The sequence below is a fragment of the Mesoplodon densirostris genome, chromosome 11 (genome assembly GCF_025265405.1).
Source record: "Mesoplodon densirostris isolate mMesDen1 chromosome 11, mMesDen1 primary haplotype, whole genome shotgun sequence".
Taxonomy (NCBI): Eukaryota; Metazoa; Chordata; class Mammalia; order Artiodactyla; family Ziphiidae; genus Mesoplodon; species Mesoplodon densirostris.
Window position 1 is genome coordinate 32,857,868 of NC_082671.1, and position 24,405 is coordinate 32,882,272.

At 41.0% G+C, this 24,405-nt stretch overlaps 1 protein-coding gene across 1 annotated transcript in view; it reads right to left on the minus strand.

Moving 5' to 3' along the window:
- Positions 1-24,405, minus strand: part of KCNMB4 (potassium calcium-activated channel subfamily M regulatory beta subunit 4) — a 72,772-nt gene that overhangs the window by 32,018 nt on the left and 16,349 nt on the right. The window contains exon 2 of the mRNA XM_060113711.1: positions 11,093-11,220. Within this exon, the coding sequence (XP_059969694.1) occupies positions 11,093-11,220 (128 nt within the window). The remainder of the gene's footprint in view (positions 1-11,092; positions 11,221-24,405) is intronic.

A 24,405-nucleotide genomic window follows, 5' to 3' on the forward strand; every position in this document is an offset into this window, starting at 1 on the left:
CAAAGAAGGACACTACATAATGATCAAGGGATCAATCCAAGAAGAAGATATAACAATTGTAAATACTTATGCACCCAACAGACGAGCACCTCAATACATAAGGCAAATGTTAACAGCCATAAAAGGGGAAATCGACAGTAACACAATCATAGTAGGGGACTTTAACACCCCACTTTCACCAATGTATAGATCAACCAAAATGAAAGTAAATAAGGAAACACAAGCTTTAAATGACACATTAAACAAGATGGATTTAATTGATATTTATAGGACATTCCATCCAAAATCAACAGAATACACTTTCTTCTCAAGTGCTCATGGAACATTCTCCAGGATAGATCATATCTTGGGTCACAAATCAAGCCTTGGTAAATTTAAGAAAATTGAAATCGTATCAAGTATCTTTTCCGACCACAATGCTATGAGACTAGACATCAATTACAGGAAAAAAACTGTAAAAAATACAAACACATGGAGGCTAAACAATACACTACTAAATAACCAAGAGGTCACTGAAGAAATCAAAGAGGAAATCAAAAAATACCTGGAAACAAATGACAATGAAAACACGATGACCCAAAACCTATGGGATGCAGCAAAAGCAGCTCTAAGAGGGAAGTTTATAGCAATACAATCCTACCTCAAGAAGCAAGAAACATCTCAAATAAACAACCTAACATTACACCTAAAGCAATAAGAGAAAGAAGAACAAAAAACCCCAAAGTTAGCAGAAGGAAAGAAATCATAAAGATAAGAAATAAATGAAAAAGAAATGAAGGAAACGATAGCAAAGATCAATAAAACTAAAAGCTGGTTCTTTGAAAAGATAAACAAAATTGATAAACCATTAGCCAGACTCATCAAGAAAAAAGGGAGAAGACTCAAATCAATAGAATTAGAAATGAAAAAGGAGAAGAAACAACTGACACTGCAGAAATACAAAAGATCATGAGAGATTACTACAAGTAACTCTATGCCAATAAAATGGACAACCTGGAAGAAATGGACAAATTCTTAGAAATGCACAACCTGCCAAGACTGAATCAGGAAGAAATAGAAAATATGAACAGACCAATCACAAGCACTGAAATTGAAACTGTGATGAAAAATCTTCCAACAAACAAAAGCCCAGGACCAGATGGCTTAACAGGCAAATTCTATCAAACATTTAGAGAAGAGCTAACACCTATCCTTCTCAAACTCTTCCAAAATATAGCAGAGGGAGGAACACTCCCAAACTCATTCTACGAGGCCACCATCACCTTGATACCAAAACCAGACAAGGATGTCACAAAGAAAGAAAACTACAGGCCAATATCACTGATGAACATAGATGCAAAAATCCTCAACAAAATACTAGCAAACAGAATCCAACAGCACATTAAAAGGATCATACCCCATGATCAAGTGGGGTTTATCCCAGGAATGCAAGGAGTTTTCAGTATATGCAAATCAATCAATGTGATACACCACATTAACAAATTGAAGGATAAAAACCATATGATCATCTCAATAGATGCAGAAAAAGCTTTTGACAATATTCAACACCCATTTATGATAAAAAAAAACTCTCCAGAAAGTAGGCATAGAGGGAACTTACCTCAACATAATAAAGGCCATATATGACAAACCCACAGCCAACATCAATCTCAATGGTGAAAAACTGAAACCATTTCCACTAAGATCAGGAACAAGACAAAGTTGCCCATACTCACCCTTATTATTCAACATAGTTTTGGAAGCTTTAGCCACAGCAATCAGAGAAGAAAAAGAAATAATAGGAATACAAATTGGAAAAGAAGTAAAACTGTCACTGTTTGCAGATGACATGATACTATACATAGAGAATCCTAAAGATGCTACCAGAAAACTACTAGAGCTAATCAATGAATTTGGTAAAGTAGCAGGTACAAAATTAATGCACAGAAATCTCTTGCATTCCTATAGACTAATGATGAAAAATCTGAAACAGAAATTAAGGAAGCACTCCCATTTACCATTGCAATAAAAAGAATAAAATATCTAGGAATAAACCTACCTAAGGAGACAAAAGACCTGCATGCAGAAAACTGTAAGACCTTGATGAAAGAAATTAAAGATGATACAAACAGATGGAGAGATATACCATGTTCTTGGATTGGAAGAATCAAGATTGTGAAAATGACTATACTACCAAAAGCAATCTACAGATTCCGTGCAATCCCTATCAAACCACCACTGGCATTTTTCTCAGAACTAGGAAAAATTTCACAATTTGTATGGAAACACAAAAGACCCCAAATAGCCAAGGCAATCTTGAGAAAGAAAAACGGAGCTGGAGGAATCAGGCTCCCTGATTTCAGACTATACTACAAAAGTACAGGAATCCAAACAGTATGGTATTGGCAGAAAAACAGAAATACAGATTAATGGAACAGGATAGAAAGCCCAGAGATAAACCCATGCACATATGGTCACCCTATCTTTGATAAAGGAGGCAAGAATATACAATGGAGAAAAGACAACCTCTTCAATAAGTGGTGCTGGGAAAACGGGACAGCTACGTGGAAAAGAATGAAATTAGAACACTCCCTAACACCATACACAAAAATAAACTCAAAATGGATTAAAGACCTAAATGTAAGGCCAGACACTATAAAACTCTTAGAGGAAAACATAGGCAGAACACTCTATGACATAAATCACAGCAAGATCCTTTTTGACCCATCTCCTAGAGAAATGGAAATGAAAACAAAAATAAACAAAGGGGACCCAATGAAACTTAAAAGCTTTTGCACAGCAAAGGAAAACATAAGGCAAAAAGACAACCCTTAGAATGGGAGGAAATATTTGCAAAAGGAGCAACTGACAAAGGATTAATCTCCAAAATATACAAGCCACTCAAGCAGCTCAATATCAAGAAAACAAACAACCCAATCCAAAAATGGGTAGAACACCTATATAGACATTTCTCCAAAGAAGAAATACAGATTGCCAACAAACACATGAAAGGATGCTCAACAACATTAATCATTAGAGAATTGCAAATCAAAACTACAATGAGGTATCACCTCACACCGTTCAGAATGGCCATCATCAAAAAATCTACAAACAATAAATGCTGGAGAGGGTGTGGAGAAAAAGGAACCCTCCTACACTGTTGGTGGGAATGTAAATTGATACAGCCACTATGGAGAGCAGTATGGAGGTTCCTTAAAAAACTAAAAACAGAACTACCATATGACCCAGCAATCCCACTACTGGACATATAACCTGAGAAAACCATAATTCAAAAAGAGACATGTACCACAATGTTCATTGCAGCATTATTTACAATAGCCAGGACATGGAAGCAACCTAAGTGTCCACTGACAGATGAATGGATGAAGAAGATGTGGCACATATATACAATGGGATATTACTCAGCCATAAAAAGAAACGAAATTGAGTTATTTGTAGTGAGGTGGATGGACATAGTCTGTCATACAGAGTGAAGTAAGTCAGAAAGAGAAAAACAAATACAGTATGCTAACACATATATATGAAATGAAGAAAAAAAAGAAAAAATAGTTTGATGAACCTAGAGGTAGGACAGAAATAAAGACGCAGACGTAGAGAATGGACTTAAGGACAGGGGGAGGGGAAGGGTAAGCTGGGACGAAGTGAGAGAGTGGCATGGACATATATATACTACCAAATGTAAAATAGATAGCTAGTGGGAAGTAGCTGCATAGCACAGGGAGATCAGATTGGTGCTTTGTGACTACCTAGAGGGGTGGGATAGGGAGGGTGGGAGGGAGATGCAAGAGGGAAGAGATATGGGGATATATATATATGTATAGTTGATTCACTTTGTTATACAGTAGAAACTAACACAACAATGTACAGCAATTATACTCCAATAAAGATGTTAAAAAAAAAGAGTAATAAAAATAATAATAGCAAAAACTTTTATAGGAATTAGTATGGGTAGGCACATGTCATCTCATTGATAACCTCACAATAACCTTATTATTTCTCCCTCTACAAAGGGAATGGAGGCACAGGTAGGTCAGAGTAACATACCCAAGACTACCCATGCTAGGAAGTGGCTAGTTTCAGCATTCCTTCTAGAACCACCATAGTGTGCTAATTCCTAGAAGTGGGAAAAGGTGAAGGAAGAGGAGACAGGGCAAAGGCATGGATGTGCATGAGAAACACAGAGTAATCTGAGGTGACTGGAGCAGCTGATAGAAAACTGAAAACATTTAAATCAGGCCATGTCACCACTCCCCATCACTGGCTGCTCACTGAGTTTAAGAGATATGTAAACCCTGCCTACTCTCTCCAGAGTCAACACTTACCACTCTCCTCTCTTACAGCTCCTCTGTCACATGGGCCTTTCAGTTCCTAAAACTCACCAACCTCTTTCTTGCCTCAGAACCTTTGCACATGGTGGTGTCTCATTCTGAAATACTGTTCCCCTCACTTTTCACCTAGCTAACTCTTGACCATCTTCTGGTCTCTAACTAATTATGATTTACTCATACAGGCCTTCAAAATTCCCCACCTTGTTATAATATCTCATAGCAGCACCGCTGGCTTTTCCTTCATAGCATTTACCCCACTTTGTAATTATCTGTGTAATGGCATTACGACAGACTGTAAGCTCCATAAAGGCATGGATCACGTCTGGTTTGTTTCTTTTTTTTCACCTGATGGACACATGATTAAACAGCAGAAGTTGCACCTAGAATTGGAAGGGCATAGTCTTTATCCAATGAACAATAAGAAGGCAGAAAAACGTAATCAAGGATTGTGACAAAATCAAATACAGGCTTAAATAAAGTACAATGAAACCTAGTGTAGTGTAGGTGATGGATGAGAGAAAGGCCAAGCCTAAAAGACCAGTTGAGGGTCACTTCAACTATCTAGATGAGAAACAGTGAGGGCCTCAACCAAGGGAATGAATTCAAGACCTCACAGGTGGTGTGACTGGATTGGTTCATTTGACGGGGTGTGTGTGTGTGTGTAAGCCTGCTCTGTGCCCTCTGTGAACTATTATCCACTCAGGACAATAAAATAAAGTATTAAAAAGCAGACCTGTATAGAAAAACACGATGCTCTCCATAAGAGGAAAAGTGCAAAAAATACAGACCGATCACTCTTCCTTGTCCTTGGATCCAAAGGGAATTAAGGAATGAGTAACCATTTTCCAGGGACACGCCCTCTTCAAGGGGAAGCTGGTGAAGGCAAAGATGAGGGAGGAGAACTGTATAGACAGACTGAGACTACAGAGACACTTTCTAGCAATGGAATGGGGCTTTCAAAACAAACTTGGTGGGTTTCCCTGGTGGCGCAGTGGTTGGGAGTCCGCCTGCCGATGTGGGGCACAAGGGTTCGTGCCCCGGTCCGGGAGGGTCCCGCGTACCGTGGAGTGGCTGGGCCCGTGAGCCATGGCGGCTGAGCCTGCGCGTCTGGAGCCTGTGCTCCGCAGCAGGAGAGGCCGCAGCAGTGAGAAGCCCGCGTACCGCAAAAAAAAAACCAAACAAACAAACAAACAAATAACTTGGTAAGGGGGCATCACTCAGGTTTTGCTGAGAAAGTATAAGCCAAGAAAAGGCTAAGAAGAGAAAAAAATGGTATAGGGAGGGTAAGTGTGACCTTACCTAAAGTGTGACCTTAGAAAAAAGTGTAAAATAAAAATCTACACATTGTAAGGAGATTGTGAGCCTTGAGGTTGAAGGAGAGAACGAGCCGAAAGGTTGTAGAGGAAGATCACAAATGGAGGCAGCCCGGGACAGCTTCCACTGAGCCCTGGGCGTGAGGTCACCCAGCAGCACCTCCTTGGTGCTCCTTGTCCTTCTTGGGTGCAGAAGGAGGGAGCGACTGCATGGGGACTGTCCTGCCATGGCAGGCATGGCTGCTGGTGGCTGCTCTGGCCACCGCAGATTCTATTCCTGAGTATATCTCACCTAAATAAGGCTTCAACAATGGAAAGCTAAGACTTCAATCATCTTTGTCTTAGATTTTTAAAATAACACCCTTTTCTTGAAAATGGAGACTTCTTGGTACCTCTTCTCCCTAATTTCCTGAATTTGAGTGAAATCTAAAGGTTACTTTAAATATAAAGTTCATCTGATCAAGAGCATCTGGGAATCTCTACAGTAAGTCTATTTTTATTTCATATTTAGCAGTAGTAAAAAGTGTACCAAGAGTAGATAGCACCAAGGAGCTGCCATTTTTCACACCTACAACCAGCATTCTTGTTTCCTCTTGCAAATGTCACAGTAAAAGAGCCAAAACTCCAAAGTTCTGTTTTCCCAAAGTCACTTAAAAATTATGTCTTGGGCTTCCCTGATGGTGCAGTGGTTGAGAGTCCGCCTGCCAAAGCGGGGGACACGGGTTTGTGCCCCGGTCCGGGAAGATCCCACACGCCGCAGAGTGGCTGGGCCCGTGAGCCATGGCCGCTGAGCCTGTGCGTCTGGAGCCTGTGCTCCGCAACGGGAGAGGCCACAACAGTGAGAGGCCGGTGTATCACCAAAAAAAAATTATGTCTTGAGTGCTTCTGAGTTGTGACAGACCACCCTCACTTCTATCTACACCCCGACAGTCTGAAAATGGGACTGCCAGATGATGGATAAGGAATGGGTATCCGTTCTGAAGGAGGAATGGGGGGCTTAAATGTACTGCTACTAAAGTTAATACAATTGATACATCATGCAGGGTGAGCTCTTTTCAGAGAGTTCTCACTATTCCAGGGAATGGTCCTGCTTGGTTGGGCTCTGAAGGTAGTCAGAGTTCACGCCCTAACAGGAGGCCAAATGGGGTTGCTAGCCTTTAGAAAACTCGGTGCCTGAGTGGGGAGTGAGGGGAAGTTAAGAAGATGACCAGCAGCTGGGCAGGACAGCCCATGGGAGGGGGCTTCTGTCTGCTTCCACCTGCAAGCTAAGGTCACGGATGCTCGGAAACCAGCTTCTGGTCCAGCACTTGGAAGCTTAAAGGCTCACCTGGTTCAGACAGTGGTGGGTTCAGTATCACACTGTCTTGACTGCTGGTGCCTATTTCCTGTTGCTGTGTTCCCACCTCACAGAAAAACATATCCCCACTTAGCCTTTTTATTTCATCTTATCTTGTTTTCTTCAGGGCGTGTTCCCTTTTTGCCTTATTTACCATCTGTAGTCAATGTTTCCTTCTTCCTCAGCAGTTTTAGTCCATACCTGTCTCATTTCTCTGTATCCATTCCTGTTTCCCTCTCAGTTACTCATCTCCTCCCCCAAAGTCTTTTTCCAGTCATGGCAAACTTCTTGAAAAAGGAGTCTGCACTTTGTAAAGCCTTCACAGTCTCACCTCAGGCTAATACAAAATGATTTCAAACCCTGTGCTTTAAGACAGTACCTAAACCGTGTTCACAAAGATCACTCACACGCTCCTAATTGCCACAGCTGATGACTTCCCAGTAGTCTGTCTTGATTACCCCTTTCCCCTTAAAATATTCCCCCTTCCAAGTCTTTTCACTTTCCTCTCCACATCTGGCCACTCTTTCTCCATCTCTTCCCCTCATACCGTCAACACAGAGGATCCCACGATTCTGTCAGCATTTCTCCCCTCACTCCAGTATGCACTCTTTCTCCTTGCTTCAGCTCCAGCTTGTGTGCCAGTGATTCCCAGACTCGTATAACACTGACCCTGACCTCTTGCTCCTGAACTAAAAGTCTGTACTTCTACCTCTTTCTTTTGGATATCTTACGAGACCCCCAAATTCAACAGTCGGAGCTAGACTCTCCTCATGCTCAGTCAAATGTGGTACCTGCCTTTTCCTCATCACGTGGTCATCAAGTTCTGGTGATTATAATTCCAAATGTCTTTCTGATGTACCCCTCTGTGAGCTACTTCCATTACCTCTACTCTCGTCTAGGCCCTCAAACTGCTTTAACGGGACAAGAAGATGGTTAATAGAAGGAGCTTTGGGAATCAGACTAGCTGGATTCTGGGTTTTTTCACTTAAAGACTTCAGATGGAGTCTTTAAGACTCAGTTTTCTCACTTGTCAAGTGGGGCCAGAATTTAGAACTATTATAAGAAATTTGGTGATCTAACCAAAATGTTATTCACAATGGTTGGTCCATGGTAGCCACTCAAAAATGTTATGTTTTTCACTCAGTACTCTCCTTACTTCCTCCCGTCTCTGAGCTGGAGCTCCTGCCTTTAACCCATCTCTCCTCTCCAATACACATTCAACTCTCACATCAATTACTTTCTAAATCAGAGATCTACTCAGTCTTTGGTTCAAAAAAAAAAAAAACTTTTCACAAATTTTCATTGCCCATATGACAAAGACCATCTCCTTAGTTTGGCATTTTTGACCCTTTAGAAATCTAACCCCAAGCTACCTTTCCAGCTTACAGATTCACCACTCCTTATTATATAAACTATTACCTAACTTACCTTACATTGTCAAGCTTGGTTTCTTTATCGCAGCCACCCTATCTTCAAGGTCTTCCTCCCTTTCATCTCTAGCTGATGAAATCATACTTATATTTGCATAAACATCGGTTTCCCCCAATAAAGTCTAATTCCTTGGAAGCAAAGAACCTGCCTTATTATTCTGACACATTGCATTCATTGATACATTCATTCACCAAACATTTTTAAACTGAGAACCAGGCACTGTGCGAAGTGCTAGGGATCCAAAGCCAAAGAAGATATAGCCCACACCATTAACCAGTAGACAGTCTGGTTGGGAAGATGGGCATACAAACAATTCCAGTAGAGGGTGACAGGTGAGAGGATAGAGCAGTGGCTCTCGATCCAGGTCGTATATTAGAATCCCTGGAATCAATTTTTTAATCAATTTAAAAGAATGATAATGCCTAGGTTCAACCACCAAAAATTCTAATTTAATTGGTCTGTGATGCGTTTTTTGAAAAGCTCTTCTGGTATAGTTACGATAGTGAGGGTTGCAAACCTCTGAGAAAGAGCTCTATACACAACATGGGAGATATACCTTATAGCTGGCACTTTTGGTTGTTCCACAAATTCTGCCCCCTTCTGTACAACCTTCCTTCACATGATTTAGGAGACATTGCCTTATCCCCATCTCAGAGGTAGATTCTAATTGCTCTTTCTTGTGACTGGTTTAGGTGTAGGCAAGGACACCTGAGGGGAGGCTGGCTATGGGAAGCTGGGAAATGGTTTCCTAATCTTAAGAAAAATATACCGGAGAGATAGGTTTCTTTCTGCCTTTGGACAATGCTGTGCCTGGCTGTGACATCTGGAACCACAGCAACTATACTGTATCCATGAGGGGAGCCACCAGGAGGTAAAACTGAGATCTAGAAAGGAGCAGCATTCTTGATGACACTGTCAACTCATTGTATCAAACTACCCTACTATCAGTCCACCTGTGCATTTTTGGATGTGTGAAGTAATAAATTTCCTAATTGTTTATGCTATTTTGAGTCAGTTTTCTGTTGACTTGCAGCAGATGGTATCCTAACTGATATACAAGTAAACCAAACTTGAAGATCAAGGAAAGCAGTCCAGAGAAGGTGATAATCAGAGGAGAGTCTTCAGCAAGGCAGTCAAGAAGCAGAAGCAAATAAATAGGGATGGATAGTTCCCTATAGTTCGGAATGGATACCGCAAATAATATGAGTATGGAGATGAAGCTGGAGAGGAGGGAGTCTGGGGCAAGAACTTGAGGAGGCCTGTATGCTGTGAACTAGATTAAATATGGCCACAAAACCGTTGCCACTTCTTCTATCAAGAAGCAGAGTCTATTTCAAACCCCCATGAATCTGGCTGGCTTCATGACTTGCTTCGACCAATAGAACATGTCAAAAGGGATGTGACGTGAGTTCCAGAGCCAAGGCCTGGCTCTCTTTAAACGCTGTCCTGAGGCTGCCATATTGGAAGGAAGGCAATCTAGCCTGCTGGCAGATGAGAGGCCAGGTGGAGAACGGAGGTGCCTCAGCTGAGCCAGCACCAAGTGCTGGGCATGTGAGGGAGGGTCCATGCCATCGTGGACCATGCAGCTAGTCCAGCCATCATGTGAAGAACCAGCAGATGAACTTCCCAGCCAACCCACAGGATCTAAGAAATAATAAATCACCGTCGCAGTAGGCCACTAAATTTGGGGTGGCTTGTTACACAACAACAGATACCTGATACGTAGGCCATGCCAAGATGTTTGGACTTTACTCTGAAAACTATGAGGAGTAACCTGATCAGACTCATGTTTTAGAAAGATCGCCTTGGCAGCAACGTGGAGAATGTCTTGGAGGGGGGTGCAGGGCAGAGGTAGAGGACTGGTTAGAAGACTATTGTGTTAATAGGGCTGAGAAATAATATGAATCTGAACTAAAACAGTGGCAGAGGGAAGGCAGAGAAGAGTTAATATAGGGGTAAAATCAACAGGATGGTGAATACAGGTTATAGAGTGTAAAGGAGAAAATGAGTTAAGAATTACTCAAAGTTTCTGGACTCTGCAAACGAGGGGACGATAGTGCCATTCACTAAGAGAGGGAACTATGGGAGGAAGAGAAAGTCTGACCTAACTTTGGAACACCCAAGTGGAGATGTACAGCAAGGAGTTGAGAATGCTCAATACGCAATAAATGTTTGATGAACAAATTACTATGGTTAATCTGGTTGGGAACTGAAGTATTCATTGCTATATGGCATAACTTGAGTTCACTCTAAGACAAGTAAAGTTATAATGGTGTGAACTCATTTTATGGATACTTGGTCAGAACAGAAAGGAAAAAGAAAGATAAGATTTGATGTAGCCCAAAATGCTGATAAATCTGCACATTGTTCAGTTTGTGTGCATTAATCTATAATTCTCAGGGAACATTCCTAGTATACAATGTTCTTACCTAAAGGCACTTTCTTAGTGTATCCAGAGGGTAAACTCTATGATACAGGTTCTCTCTTTTTTTTGGCTGGCAGATTCTTTACATGCCGCCCAACCTGTAGAATTAGAAGGGGCTTCCCTAACTACATGCTAGAAAGAGTTGAGACTATCTCCACGTTGTATATTTTGCCAAATGAGCCCACTCTATGATTTACTAATATAATAAACTACAGAGGCTACAAACAACTTTAATATGCACATGTAAATATTGGCTTACCTTTGAAATTGATTAAAATAGCAAGTAAATGGCTGGGAACCAATCTCATCTTTCCAGTACTGTTGCCAATTCATGACACTTTCCAAGTTCTTCTGATTTTCTCTCTTACAGGGAGGGATATAGGAGCACTAACAAAACAGAACACAGAAAGTAAACCTATTATTCTATAGAATATTGAAATATAGTCCTTTTTAATAGACAGATGGCATTATGCTGATGGTAAATCTAATTCTGACCTACTTAATTTTTAATTTAACCAAATTGAAATTCCGAAACTATATTTCAAGTTTTGAATTTGGCGCAATTACAGAAAGTATTCCGATAACAAAAGTACAGCCAAAAATAACTTTCAGTCAGTACAGTATACAGATACTTTATAAACAATTAGTTACAATTTATTAGTGAATTTAAAGTGTAATATACTCTGTCTTTGAGGGCCTGCCAATCAACAAAGGGAGGTAACACAAAACTTAATTTTTATCCCCAATCTCTAATAGACCTTGATATTTTCTTCTTCCATTTTTAACTAACAAATCAAGCACATAGCTCTCCACAGATACTGCTCTCAACTGCTGAAACTCCAGTTTTCTTTTCTTATATTTTCTTGGACAACAAAATCAACAGAAAAGTTCCTCTCAAGTATATGATCAATGCATTTTGCTAACTGATGCCTTTTTCTAGCCATGCCTCTGACAAAGTAGTTCTCTCAGAAGGGACTTTATTACTCTAGCAATACAGACTCAGCAGAATTAGAAAATTGCTCTTAACCTTAGATGTTAAAATTAACCCTTAGCATTCTAATCCATTTTCTCCATTTCAGTCTTTCATCATGATGATGATCAAGATGAAGATGATGTCAGCTTACAGTTGTTGAGTGTTTTATGCAAGACACTGTAATAAGTGCTTAACAGGCCTGACTTCCTGTACTTCCTACAACAATCCTCTACTGATGCCCATCCTACAGATGAGGAAACTGAGATTTCTGTCAGCTCTACAGCTGGAACTAGAGTCTGGTGATTCATCACATTTTACTCTCAGATGTTTTTACAAAGGTGTTCAGTATTAAGAAGCAGGGAAAAATCCATTAGCTCTAGAGTATAATTTGAGTTGCATTATTTTAGAGCATATAATTTGTCAATGCCTTATCACTATTTTCTAGTAAAATACAAACTTTTCGTACGATGTATAAAGCTCTCCATGAGGTCCCTGCCCTGTCCTCGTCCTCACTTGAGCCTGGGATGCAGACGTACAGAAGCACTTGCTCCCAAATCTGCCACATGGAATCACACAGTATCGTACTTGTCTGTTTTATGTCAGCCTCTCCAATTTGTTGGCAAGTTAGGACAAGGGTTATTTTTTTCTCTTCTGTCTTTAAACTTAGGACTATACCTGATAACAGTGAAGTTTCAAAAATGTTGGTAAAATTAATTAATAATAACACACTTAGATACATCTTATTCAAGATGGTGAAGCTATTTTCACAGTGGTTAAACCTTTTAAAAATATATATAAACATTTTAAATTTTGGTAAATTTGTTTATTTTTGTTATATGTAACAAATTCACAACATATTATGCAAATATCATCTCAATGCTTGAATCACTGCACATTTATCTTCTGCATATATAGTTTACTTCTACTAATAACAGTAGTATAAAGCTAAAAAGTTCTGTGAAATTATGAATTCTGAGTTCTTCAAAGCAATAGTTGGGCTTAGAAACAATGGAGACCGTTAGATAGGGCTCCAGTCCTATTATTTGTTACATGTTTAGACTGAGTAAATCACTTTCTTTTTCTGGATTTCATTTTTTCTAATCTGTTAAATCTCCAAAATAATTTTGATCTCTACATCTCTATGATTCTCTTCTTGGAGATACAAGCAAGAAAGGACCCAGCAGAAGGCAGGACTACAAACACCGTTGCAGTGTTTTTCCTGAAAGAGATCCTGCCCACTGGAGAGATGGCTGGGAAGCTTGATGAAGCCACCATTCCAGCCAGCAAGAAGGACAAGTGTGGCAGGTCTTTACTTGGGGACCTGTATTTTGCATTAGGAAAATGTTCATAAGGGGCCTCTGATTTTCCTATTGTTTATTTCCTATAATGTGCTGGACATTTCCTTTCCTTCTGTTAAAAATTCTTTTTCTGGGGCTTCCCTGGTGGCGCAGTGGTTGAGAATCTGCCTGCTAATGCAGGGGACACGGGTTCGAGCCCTGGTCTGGGAGGATTCCACATGCCATGGAGCAACTAGGCCCATGAGCCACAACTACTGAGCCTGCGTGTCTGGAGCCTGTGCTCCGCAACAAGAGAGTTTGCGACAGTGAGAGGCCCGCACACCGCGATGAAGAGTGGCCCCCGCTTGCCACAACTGGAGAAAGCCCTCGCACAGAAATGAAGACCCAGCACAGCCCAAAATAAATAAATAAATTAATTAATTTAAAAAAATTATTTTTCTATATCATGGTCAACTAATTTGTAAAGTGAGAGTAGGCACCAAATGACTGTGCTCTTTGTAGAAAGGAGAAATTTCTAGATTTGGAGGCAGAAGCCGTGAGATATGAAACCCAAAAAATTCATCAGAGCTATTTTTGCAATGGGCATACTCAACACAAGAGGTATACTAGACATTTTAGGGAATAACAACGAATAACCAAATGTAATTAAAGTAGGTTTTACAATTTTGCAAGTTAACTCAGCCTGAATTCTTTACTATTCAGTTTTGGTGGGGGTGGAAGGAAGAAATGGATTTAAAAGAAACGTCTCTACTGAACGACACTCTATGATCTGACCAGGAGACTCCCACCTATGTGTTTCTGAAAAAGTCAAACAAAAACTTTCACTGAGTGTGTAAAATTTTGTATTAGGTATGTTGTGATTTTATGTGGGATAAAAGAAATGTTTCCTGCCTTTAGGAAACTTTGAGCTGGTATGGATGGATTTTTGGAAGCACAGTACTCTTTCACGTTGGGGAAAATAACTTGTGATCAAAATTCAAGTATTTTTTCCATGGACTGCATTCTTTCCAAAGAGTATCATAGATTAAATAATGAGCTTACAATACTCCAGCAACTTCTAAAGCTCACATCGTTTTGAAAGGAAAATTGTTAAAAGGCTAAACTTTAGGCTCTTAAAAATCATTACTGTTTATTTTGTTATACCATGATTGTCCGTTTAGTCGGTCTTTAAAATTGCTGTGAAGCCTAACTCAGATCCTCCCTAGATTCCTTCTCAATTTTACTTAGTGGATCAGTGTCGATTGTTAGAATTTTAAAATAAGCTATAAATGAAAATTCAAAGCAGTGTTCTAGAAAAAAGAATTCGAAAATCAGTCATAGAAACCTTCCTTTCTAAGTTGTTCAAGTCTGATGGTTTTCCATGCACCAAAATGCTCCTTTATGAATCGCTCTCCTTTGGGGGAGGGGCACAAATAACAATGTATGTCATATCATCACATCATCATCATCATTACTATCATCACTTGGCTAACATTTATTCACTATATGTCAAGCGTCTCATTAATCCAAATCTCATTTAATTCAAATGAGCAAATATTATAATCACCCCCTTTTTACAGATGAGGAAACTGAGGGACAGAGGGGTTTAAGAAATTTTCCTTCGGTTACAATGGCAAATGGAATAGCTGGGATTCCAACTTCAGAGGATTCTTAAACCACTACACCACACTACCTCCCTTTAGGGCATCCCAGTTTTCTCTCTTTGGAGCCCCCTGGTTTGGAGGTAAGGGAGGTGTCCCGACTTCTGCACCCCTCTCTTGGAGAAATAGTATAACGTTTCTTTGGGAATGGAATTGGTGTAGTTTTCCTGAGGACTGGTGGGCTGAGGCCATCTGTTGCAGCCCTTTGTTTTTCCAATATACTCCCAGAGAAATGCACTGTTAAGTCCTTGCTTGTTCTCTTCTGTCTCAATTTGGCTTCAGGGTTGGTTTTTGGTGCCACAGATGTAATTTCACTTAGGTGAATTTATAGACACAATGTGTTTGGTCATGGAGGACAATGAGCATTCCCTTGGTGAAACTTTTTCATACAGTTCTGACCTTTCTTTTTTTTCATTTGCAAAGGCAGCATCTCCCAACTTCTAATATCATTATCGCCCAAATAACCTTCACTAGAGGCTGTGTCATTTGCTGCCTAAACTTGCATGAAATCACTTTCTTTAAAAAGTCAGGAGAAAAAGAAGCATGTGAAAAAATATGTTTAGTGCCTACCTTTTAGAAAGAAAATTTGACTTTTGCATTCATGAAGGAAGTTGAGGGGATCCAGTGGGCTATTCTGAGTATATTAACATAAAGACTTCCAGTGAGTTTATTAAAGGAAAAACTATCATTACTTGATGTGGAATATTTGATTACATATGTATTATCACTTATTTTCCATTATCTCATTTTAGGGTTTATCAAGATTTGTAACAGTATTCTTTTTCAGCCTACCACAATGAATTTACATTTTAATAGAACACTACTTGAGTGGGTTCTTTGTGATGTGTCTTGAGGATTGCATTTCAATCATGTGGGCAGAGTAGGCAAAATTCACTTTCTTCCTTTACTGAGTCATTTAAAAAAACCATTGCACAAGACACGTGGCCTATTTAAACACTGGGGGCCAGATTCTATGATAGGCATTACCTAAGAAAGAGAAATGAAGAAACTTTTTGGTTCCAGTTTCTTTCTTGACTTGACTTGGTTAGGGAGGGTAGTATTGAAAGATATAATACTGGAATGGGTTTAGTGGATTCGATACTTTCCAAAGTAAATTATTGGTTAGAAAATGAATTCTTTTCTTTCTTTTTTTTTTTGGACCAGCATTGGCCCTGTAATTAACTAGATAATTGGTTCCACTTATAGAAAATGAATTCTTAAAACATTATATACTGGAACACAGGATTGATTATATTTTATACCATAATCCTCCATTTTCTGAAATCCTGTAAGACATCTCTGTGTCAGCTATGATTTATAATATTAGTGACATTTCTGACAATATAAACATATAATCAGAAAAGCACTAAAAAAAGAAAATGAAAAAAGGGGAGTTCCCTGGTGGTCTAGTGGTTAGGATTTGGCAATTTCACTGCCAGGGCCCGGGTTTAATCCCTGGTTGGGGAACTAAGATCCTGCAAGCCGCACAGCCAAAAAGAAAGAAAAAGAAAAAAGAGAAAAGCACTGTGGAATAAAAAGTATAACTGAATCATTTATAAACCACACACTATTTCACATGCCTCATGACTTCATTAATTGTGTGCAAACATGCATGCGCGCACACACACACATGCATTCCTTATGAATGTAGGTTAATTGAACAAACACAAAATTATATGTCGGCTAAAAAATTCTAGGGCAGTTGGTTCCAGAATGTACACCCATATCTGAAAGCTAAATGGAAATACTCTTATGGAAGAATTTGAAGGTCAAATACATGGCTTAGAAAATGTGAAAAGTAAGGCTAACTAAGAATAGGAGATGCTAAATTAGCTCTTCAGAGAGCAGGCTGGGCAGGTACAGAGAGGTGCCCAGCCTAAAACAGTGTTCATCAAAGTATGGTCCACAGACCACTGACTGTGTCAAAAAGACCCACCCTCCTGAGACTGATTCAGTAGGACTAGGAACCTGCATTTATTTATTTATGGCTATGCTGGCTCTCCGTTACTGCGCGTGGGCTTTCTCTAGTGGCGAGCAGGGGCTACTCTTCGTTGAGGTTCACGGGCTTCTCATTGCAGTGGCTTCTCTTGTTGCAGGGCATGGGCTCTAGGCGCACAGGCTTCAGTAGTTGTGGCACGTGGGCTCAGTAGTTGTGGCTCATGGGCTCTAGAGAGCAGGCTCAGTAGTTGTGGCACACAGGCTTAGCTGCTCCGCAGCATGTGGGATCTTCCCGGACCAGGGCTCGAACCCATGTCCCCTGTACTGGCAGGCGGATTCTTAACCACTGCACCACCAGGGAAGCCCCAATAAAGCATTCTCGATTGCTGAGTACAGGATACAAAGATTAGATGTTACTCCCGACCCCTCTTCTTCCTCCCCTCCCAGGTGCATGTAGCGCAGTAATAGTAGCATATGCACAAAGTGCTTTGTGACTGCAAAAGAGGAAGCAAACATTTTGGCTTTGGGAGGGTAGGGGTGGAATAAGAGAAGGCTTCACAAAAGAGGTGTCATGATTGTGTCTTTAAGGCTGAACAGGACTTTGCTTCTCAGAGAATGGGTTGGGAAGGTGACAGTCCAAGAATAAATGGAATGTGATGGATGTTCCAGAAAGACTGAATCATCTAATGTGCTTGAAGGAGAGGGGCATGGGAGATGGCATTGGAAAATGCCCAAATTATCTGAACTACTACTCATGAAGAATTGTTCCTCTGTCCTTGCACGCTCCTGTGAAAAGCTGCTCAATACCTCCAGCAGAGTATTCCCACCCACCCGCAACGCTCCTTTAGTTAGAATGTATTACTATGTGTTGGTATTACATCTGCACTTTTGTAATGTAACATTATTCATTTAACTTCTGGATTCAAGTAGACTGCTAAAGTTGGTGATATTATTAAAACTGAGAAAAGTTTGGAACAACATTCCACTTTCAAGAGAAAGTAGTTCATTCAGCTCTAGAGTTGGAAAATAAAAATACAGTGTCTTTGCCAAAAATAGAGGTCTAATCTAAATAGAAGTCAGACCAAAACTAGAAGTTTTAATCTGGAAGAAGCTCAATAGTTATTAAGCATGGCAGTACATGTAAAAATTTGTTCAATGGCTTATGATGAAAATTTAAAATCCTTGAGGAGATGGCCAATCCTCTTACAACCACACAGAACACAGAAATGAAACAAAACATCTTAAATGCTCATGCATGCCTTCAGATAGGCTCATAATGTGTGTATATGTGTATATATATATATTTTTTAATGAAATATTACAACATCATTTCTGCATGAATGAAACCAGCAAGCCCTGTCCATAGTCCCTAGAACCAGGATTGATAGATGGGGGTGATGAAAAATTGATGTTTCCTATTTGTGGCAGAATGTATTTTCCAAAGATGGCTGCACCAATATCCATCCTACTTTACATGCTCTTACAATGTGACATTGACACTCCTCTATTCAGGGGTGTGGGTTTCCCTTCCCTAGAACATGGATGAGCCTGTGATTACAGAGAATGTGATGCTATGTGACTTCTAAGGCTAAATCAGAAAAGAGGACATAGCTTCTGCTTGAATCTCTCTCTTGGGAATGCGTGCCCTTGGAATTCTGACACTATGCTGTAAGGAAGCCCAAAGTAGCCAATGCAGAGAGATCACATGGAAAGGCCTGTGTGGAGAGGAACCAAGGCCCCCCAGTCAACAGCCAACATCAACTCTCTGATATGAGAGTAAATGAGCCTTCAGATGATTCTAGCCTCCAGCCTTTGAGTATTCTACAAGGACCTCAGACATCATAGGGCAGAGATAAACTGTCCCCATTGTGCCCTGTCTGTATTTATGACCCGCAGAATTTGTGAGCATAATAAAAATGATTTCATCCATCAATGATAATTTTTGACAGTGACTAAGAGATCATAGGACCCCTAGGACTAAAAATGTGGAAAACCTTTAAGGTTCTCCTTGATCTACATACTGGAAAAAACCTGAGGTTTGATGAAGTGGAGTCCAGTGAGTCACCATGATATAAGACAGGACTCCTTACCCAGTCCCCAGAGCTAAAGCTCCTTGAATGAAGGCAAGGCTGCTTATCCTTGAAAAAGACCTGTGGCAGCACCTAAAGTAATGCCTATTAAAAATCTTTTCCTGGGGCTTCCCTGGTGGCACAGTGGTTGAGAGTCTGCCTGCCGATGCAGGGCACACGGGTTCGTGCCCCGGTCCGGGAGGATCCCACGTGCCGCGGAGCGGCTGTGCCCGTGAGCCATGGCCATTGAGCCTGTGCGTCCGGAGCCCGTGCTCCGCAACGGGAGAGGCCACAGCAGTGAGAGGCCCGCATACCGCAAAAAAAAAAAAAAAAAAAAAAAAAATCTTCTCCTACCCTTTCCCAAGAGAACATGCAAACATTTACAAGAGTAGCTGTGCAGTGGGGAAAGGGCAGCCATTTAGAGTATTATTAGACACTGGCTTTGTGCTAACCCTAATCCCTGGGGACACTAAGTATGACTGTGCTCAGAATGTGAGCTCATGGGGTCAGGGGAAAACGGAGTTTTGACCTAAGTTGATGCCACAATGGGTCCAGTGGGGCTTCCCTGGTGGCGCAGTGGTTAAGAATCCGCCCACCAATGCAGGCGACACGGGTTCAAGCCCTGGTCCAGGAAGATCCCACATGCTGCGGAGCAACTAAGCCTGTGTGCCACAACTACTGAGCCTGCGCTCTAGAGCCCACGAGCCACAACTACTGAGCCTGTGTGCCACAACTACTGAAGCCCACACGTCTAGAGCCCATGCTCCGCAAGAAGAGAAGTCACCGCAGTGAGAAGCCCGCGCACCGCAACGAAGAGTAGCCCCCGCTCGCTGCAACTAGTGAAAGCCCACACACAGCAATGAAGTCCCAACGCAGCCAAAAATAAATAAATAAAATAAATAAATTTTTTAAAAAAGAGGGTCCAGTGAGTCCATGAACTCTCCTGTGGTTGATATTCTAAATGTACAGATGCAGTACACATGCTTGGTCTGGTCGTATACTGGTCGTAATTTCTACCTTGACTTCCTTTACCCATGGAGATAAGGCTATTATGGTGGATGACTGAAACTACCTCCTTCCTCCTCAAATAGTAAACCACTACTGCTTCCCTAGGGAAGTCACAGAGATTACAGGAGTGGGGATTCCTACCACATTAATGTTTAACTTGCCTATTTGGCTCTTGAAGAAGACTTACAAGTCTTGGAGAATGACTGTATTGTTAATAGAATCAGTGGTAACTCTACCTTCAGTTGCTGTTTCAGATACAGTCTCTTTATTGGAGCAATGAAACTTACCTCCAGAGCCTCTTCTATGGTGACTGATCTGACAAATGCTATCTTCTCCATCCTCGACAGAAAGCACCAGAGAGAGTTTGCTTTTATCTGGCAGAGACGGTGTAGACTACTGTCTTACTCAGGTCTACCTCAACTCTCTCTGGACGTCATGCTCTAGTGTGCAGGGACCTTGACCCGTCGCCCTCTCACAAAACATCATACTGTCTGTACATTGATGAGATCATGCTGATCAGAAATCAGGGAGTACAAACTGCCCTAGATTCCTTGGTAAAGTACAGGTGTGCCAGAGGGTGGGAAATGCAGCGGCCTGTTATTTCAGTGATGCTTCTTGGGGTCTCGTGGCACAGGGAATTTCTTGATATCCCCTTCAAAGTGAAAGACAGATTGCTGTACCTTTCATTCCTTAAAACTAAAAAAGAGGCACAATGCTTGATGGATCCTTTATACTTTGGAGGAAACATTTACCCACATTTGGGATTGCTCTTCTGACCCCTTACTGAGTAACCCATTTACCTGCCAGCTTTCAGTGGCAGCCAGAGCAGGAGAACCCCCTCCAGGCACTCCAGGCTACAGAAAGCTCTCTTGATTGACTTCTGTGGCCCAGGGCCTCCAATGGTATCCAAGGGGTCTGTGCCAGATTGGAGGGATAGATGGAGCCTGTAGAGAGCTCTGATAGCATAAATCAAACTCATGCTTTCTTTGACAAATCACTATCCTCCTTTTGAGAAACCCTTGGTTTGTTACTGAACTCCTGAACATGGGACACCCAGTCACCATGTTATCCATTGTATACTGGGCTATTTGACCCACTGAGACATATAGGTGGGGTTTTCAGGGCTAAAGCAGGTCCTGCAGGCAAATAAGATTCACAAGAAAATGGCTCGCATTCCCAACGCACCTTCTCTTTTGTACTGTGGCTTTCCCCAACTTGTCCTAATGTGCAGTTGTTAACGTGGGCTTGTTTTTCTCATACCAAGACATACATACCTCCAGGAGTACTCTGCCGTGTGCTAGGGAGTACCTGAAGCCTATGACCAGTTTCGATGGATGAAAAAATTTGAGCTCAGTTTGAGCATAACTTTGAGCAGAACTCCTGATTGTTTATTTCTCTTGAAAGGCATGATGTTGGAGGTACAGACCTACACTGATTTATGGGCACTAGATTACAAATAATAAATTGCACTTTGAGTAAACAGATTAGAGTATGTTAAAGCCTCAGAAACAGAACTCTGAACAATACATAAGATCCAAAAGGTATACTTCCCATGCACCCTTTCTCAGGAAGCTACTTGAGGATGTATTCCACCAAAGCAAAGGTATAAAGAGGAAGGCATGGGGTCAAGGAAACAGAGTACCTAACAGAGGAGAGACAGAGCAGGCTTAAGGTGCAACCAGTTCGATTTGGGGCAGTAGCCTGAAGGAGTTCAGAAAAGTTATGCCTGGAAAGTTTTTTTAAGAGAGAAAAAAGTAGAATGAAACAGTTACAAATAATGAATAAGTATATGAAAAACAGTGCAAAGGAGTTTTACAATTCTGTGGGAGAATTTTGTTAAAGTAAGAGAAAGGTATACAAGGAAGTAAGAAAATATTATAAGGGGATGATTATCAGCTCAAAGAACATAAAAAGTTGCAATAGGGCTTCCCTGGTGGCGCAGTGGTTGAGAGTCCGCCTGCCGATGCAGGGGACACGGGTTCGTGCCCCGGTCCGGGAGAATCCCGCATGCCGCGGAGCGGCTGGGCCCGTGAGCCATGGCCGCTGAGCCTGCGCATCCGGAGTCTGTGCTCCACAGCGGGAGAGGCCACAGCAGTGGGAGGCCCGCGTGCCGCAAAAAAAAAAAAAAAAAAAAAAAAAAAAACTTGCAATAAAAACGAACAATACATAGTTAAAATAAGTTAAGCCCTCAATGCTAATTTAGCCAAAAATTATGATTTTTAAAGGATGAAGTGAGGAAAAATGAGATGGTGTAAGAAAGCTAAATCCTCAGATTCAATCATAGGCAGGCAATTGTGTCTAAAAAATATATATCAAACTGACACAGCAGTGTAAAGCAACTATACTCCAATAAAAACAAACAAAAAACAAAAAAATAAAATATATACATCACAGAGCTTACTGTTTAGAAACTTGGAGGTAAATACTAGGAAAAACAGAAAACAAAAATAGTTAAATACGGTTGTTTCTGGATGCCAAAAGGGATTGGGACAGAGAACTCCCAATAGTGGTTCTATTGAGAACTTTCTCCATTTCCTCTGTGGTAATTCGTCTTTTTTTTTGTTGTTTTTTTAATCACTATTAGATTGTTTTAGTTTGGAAGTTTGTATTATCCTAGAGAATTACCATATCATCCTATGGTTTCAAATTTACTGGCATTGTATTTGATCAAAGTATTCACTTGAATTTATTTTAACTTTTCCTATATTTACAGTTATTCCCTCATTCTTGTTTCTAATTTTGTGTTTTTGGAGAGCATTTCTTTGGTAACTAAACTTGCTGAGTATTCATATCTGAACTTATCTTTCTGAAAAAGAATTCTGCATTCCCTGAACATGCTCAATAAATCTCCAATGGGAATTTATTAAAAAATTTTTTTTGCCGTGCTGCTCAGCTTGTGGGATCTCAATCTCAGCTCACTGACCAGGGATTGAACCGGGGCCATGGCAGCGAAAGTCCAGAATCCTAACCACTAGGCCACCAGGGAACTCCCTCCAATGGAAATTTTGAAGCTCTGCAAAATTTTAATGCCATAAATTTGTGTTGTTAATTTTCCACCTAGCGGCTCTGCAAAATCAAATAAGTATCTTTTGAAAAACACTGAAGGGCAAGGTGCTTGACATCAACCAGAAGAAAACAGACATTCAGGACCTCACATGGGCATGGGAGAAAGAAAGCTCAGTGGATGGAGGAGGTGGATGTCACCTCGGAACTAAGCAGTAAGTGCATGCACATGCTCACACACACACACACACACACACACACACACACACACCCGCCCCCAGTACTGTGTAAAGCCCTCCGACAACTACACAGAAAGTAAGCTCCAACCCAGCAGGGATTTCTTTTACCACTGCATCCCCAGAACCTAGAATAGTGTGCCTGCCACATGCAGGTCCTCCATAAACATCTGTTGAATTAATGATTCTACAGATATTTTAAAATAATGCAACCTGTAAAAGATTTGTACAAGTAGATATTTTCCTACTAGCTATGAAGATTAAGGAATGGAGAGTTGGAAATATTGAGATACCAGAAACTAAGCTGTTGTCTCCATATTACAAAGTTTGTGACAAAGTCCCTAAACTCTTTCCTTGTCCATGAAATTTTCCCTACTTGATGCCTCAGTAATTATTTAAAAATGCAAATGCCAAGGTTTATTTATTCCACAAGTATTAATCAATTATACCTTCTTGGATCACGTTTATCCATATATTATCTATAACCTGTATTATCAATAATCCTCAGTCTGTGAAGAAACTGAGGATCAAGAGGTTGAGTGATTGGGGGCTTACCTGGTGGTGCAGTGGTTGGGAATCTGCCTGCCAATGCAGGGGATACGGGTTCGAGCCCTGGTCCAGGAAGATCCCACATGCTGCAGAGCAACTAAGCCCATGCGCCACAACTACTGAGCCTGCGTGCCACAACTGCTGAAGCCTGTGCGCCTAGAGTCCGTGCTCCATAACAAGAGAAGCCACCGCAATGAGAAGCCCACGCACTGCAACAAAGAGTAGCCCCTGCTCGCTGCAACTAGAGAAAGCCCGCTCGCAGCAACGAAGACCCAATGCAGTCAAAAATAAAATAAATAAATTTTTTAAAAAAAGAAAAAGAAAATTGAGGGATTGTTTAAGAAAAAAGGCTGAGTGATTGGCCCAAAGGTGCGCACCTAGATTCAGGTGGAGGTACCTCGATTTCAACACTGCAGCCTTTCCCACTCTACCAGGCAGCTTCTAAAGGTCTGCTATGTGTGCAGCTCTGCCCTGAACACAATTAGTGAAACCTAAGGTGGTCCCTGGAACACAAACCGTAGAAGAGGCTTTCCATTCCTTCAGTACTGTGGCAACATAAACTGGTATGGGTGAGGCAGGTATAAAAGTACAACACACTGTGGTTTTCTCAAGTCGGTAGCTTCATCTAGATCCTCTCAGCTGTATTCTCTAGTCGCGCCCTGTGTGCTCCACAGAGCATTTATTTTAAAGTAACATTTCTGGGATTTCTCTCATTACAGAAATAACGTTTTACCAGCTATCTGGGCATCCCTTAGCTCCAGTCAAATTGACACAGAAAATTAACCATCACACCTAGTCTTATACAGAAGAGATGATCATTTATTGCTAAGACAGCTTCACATAATGTTTTGAATTATT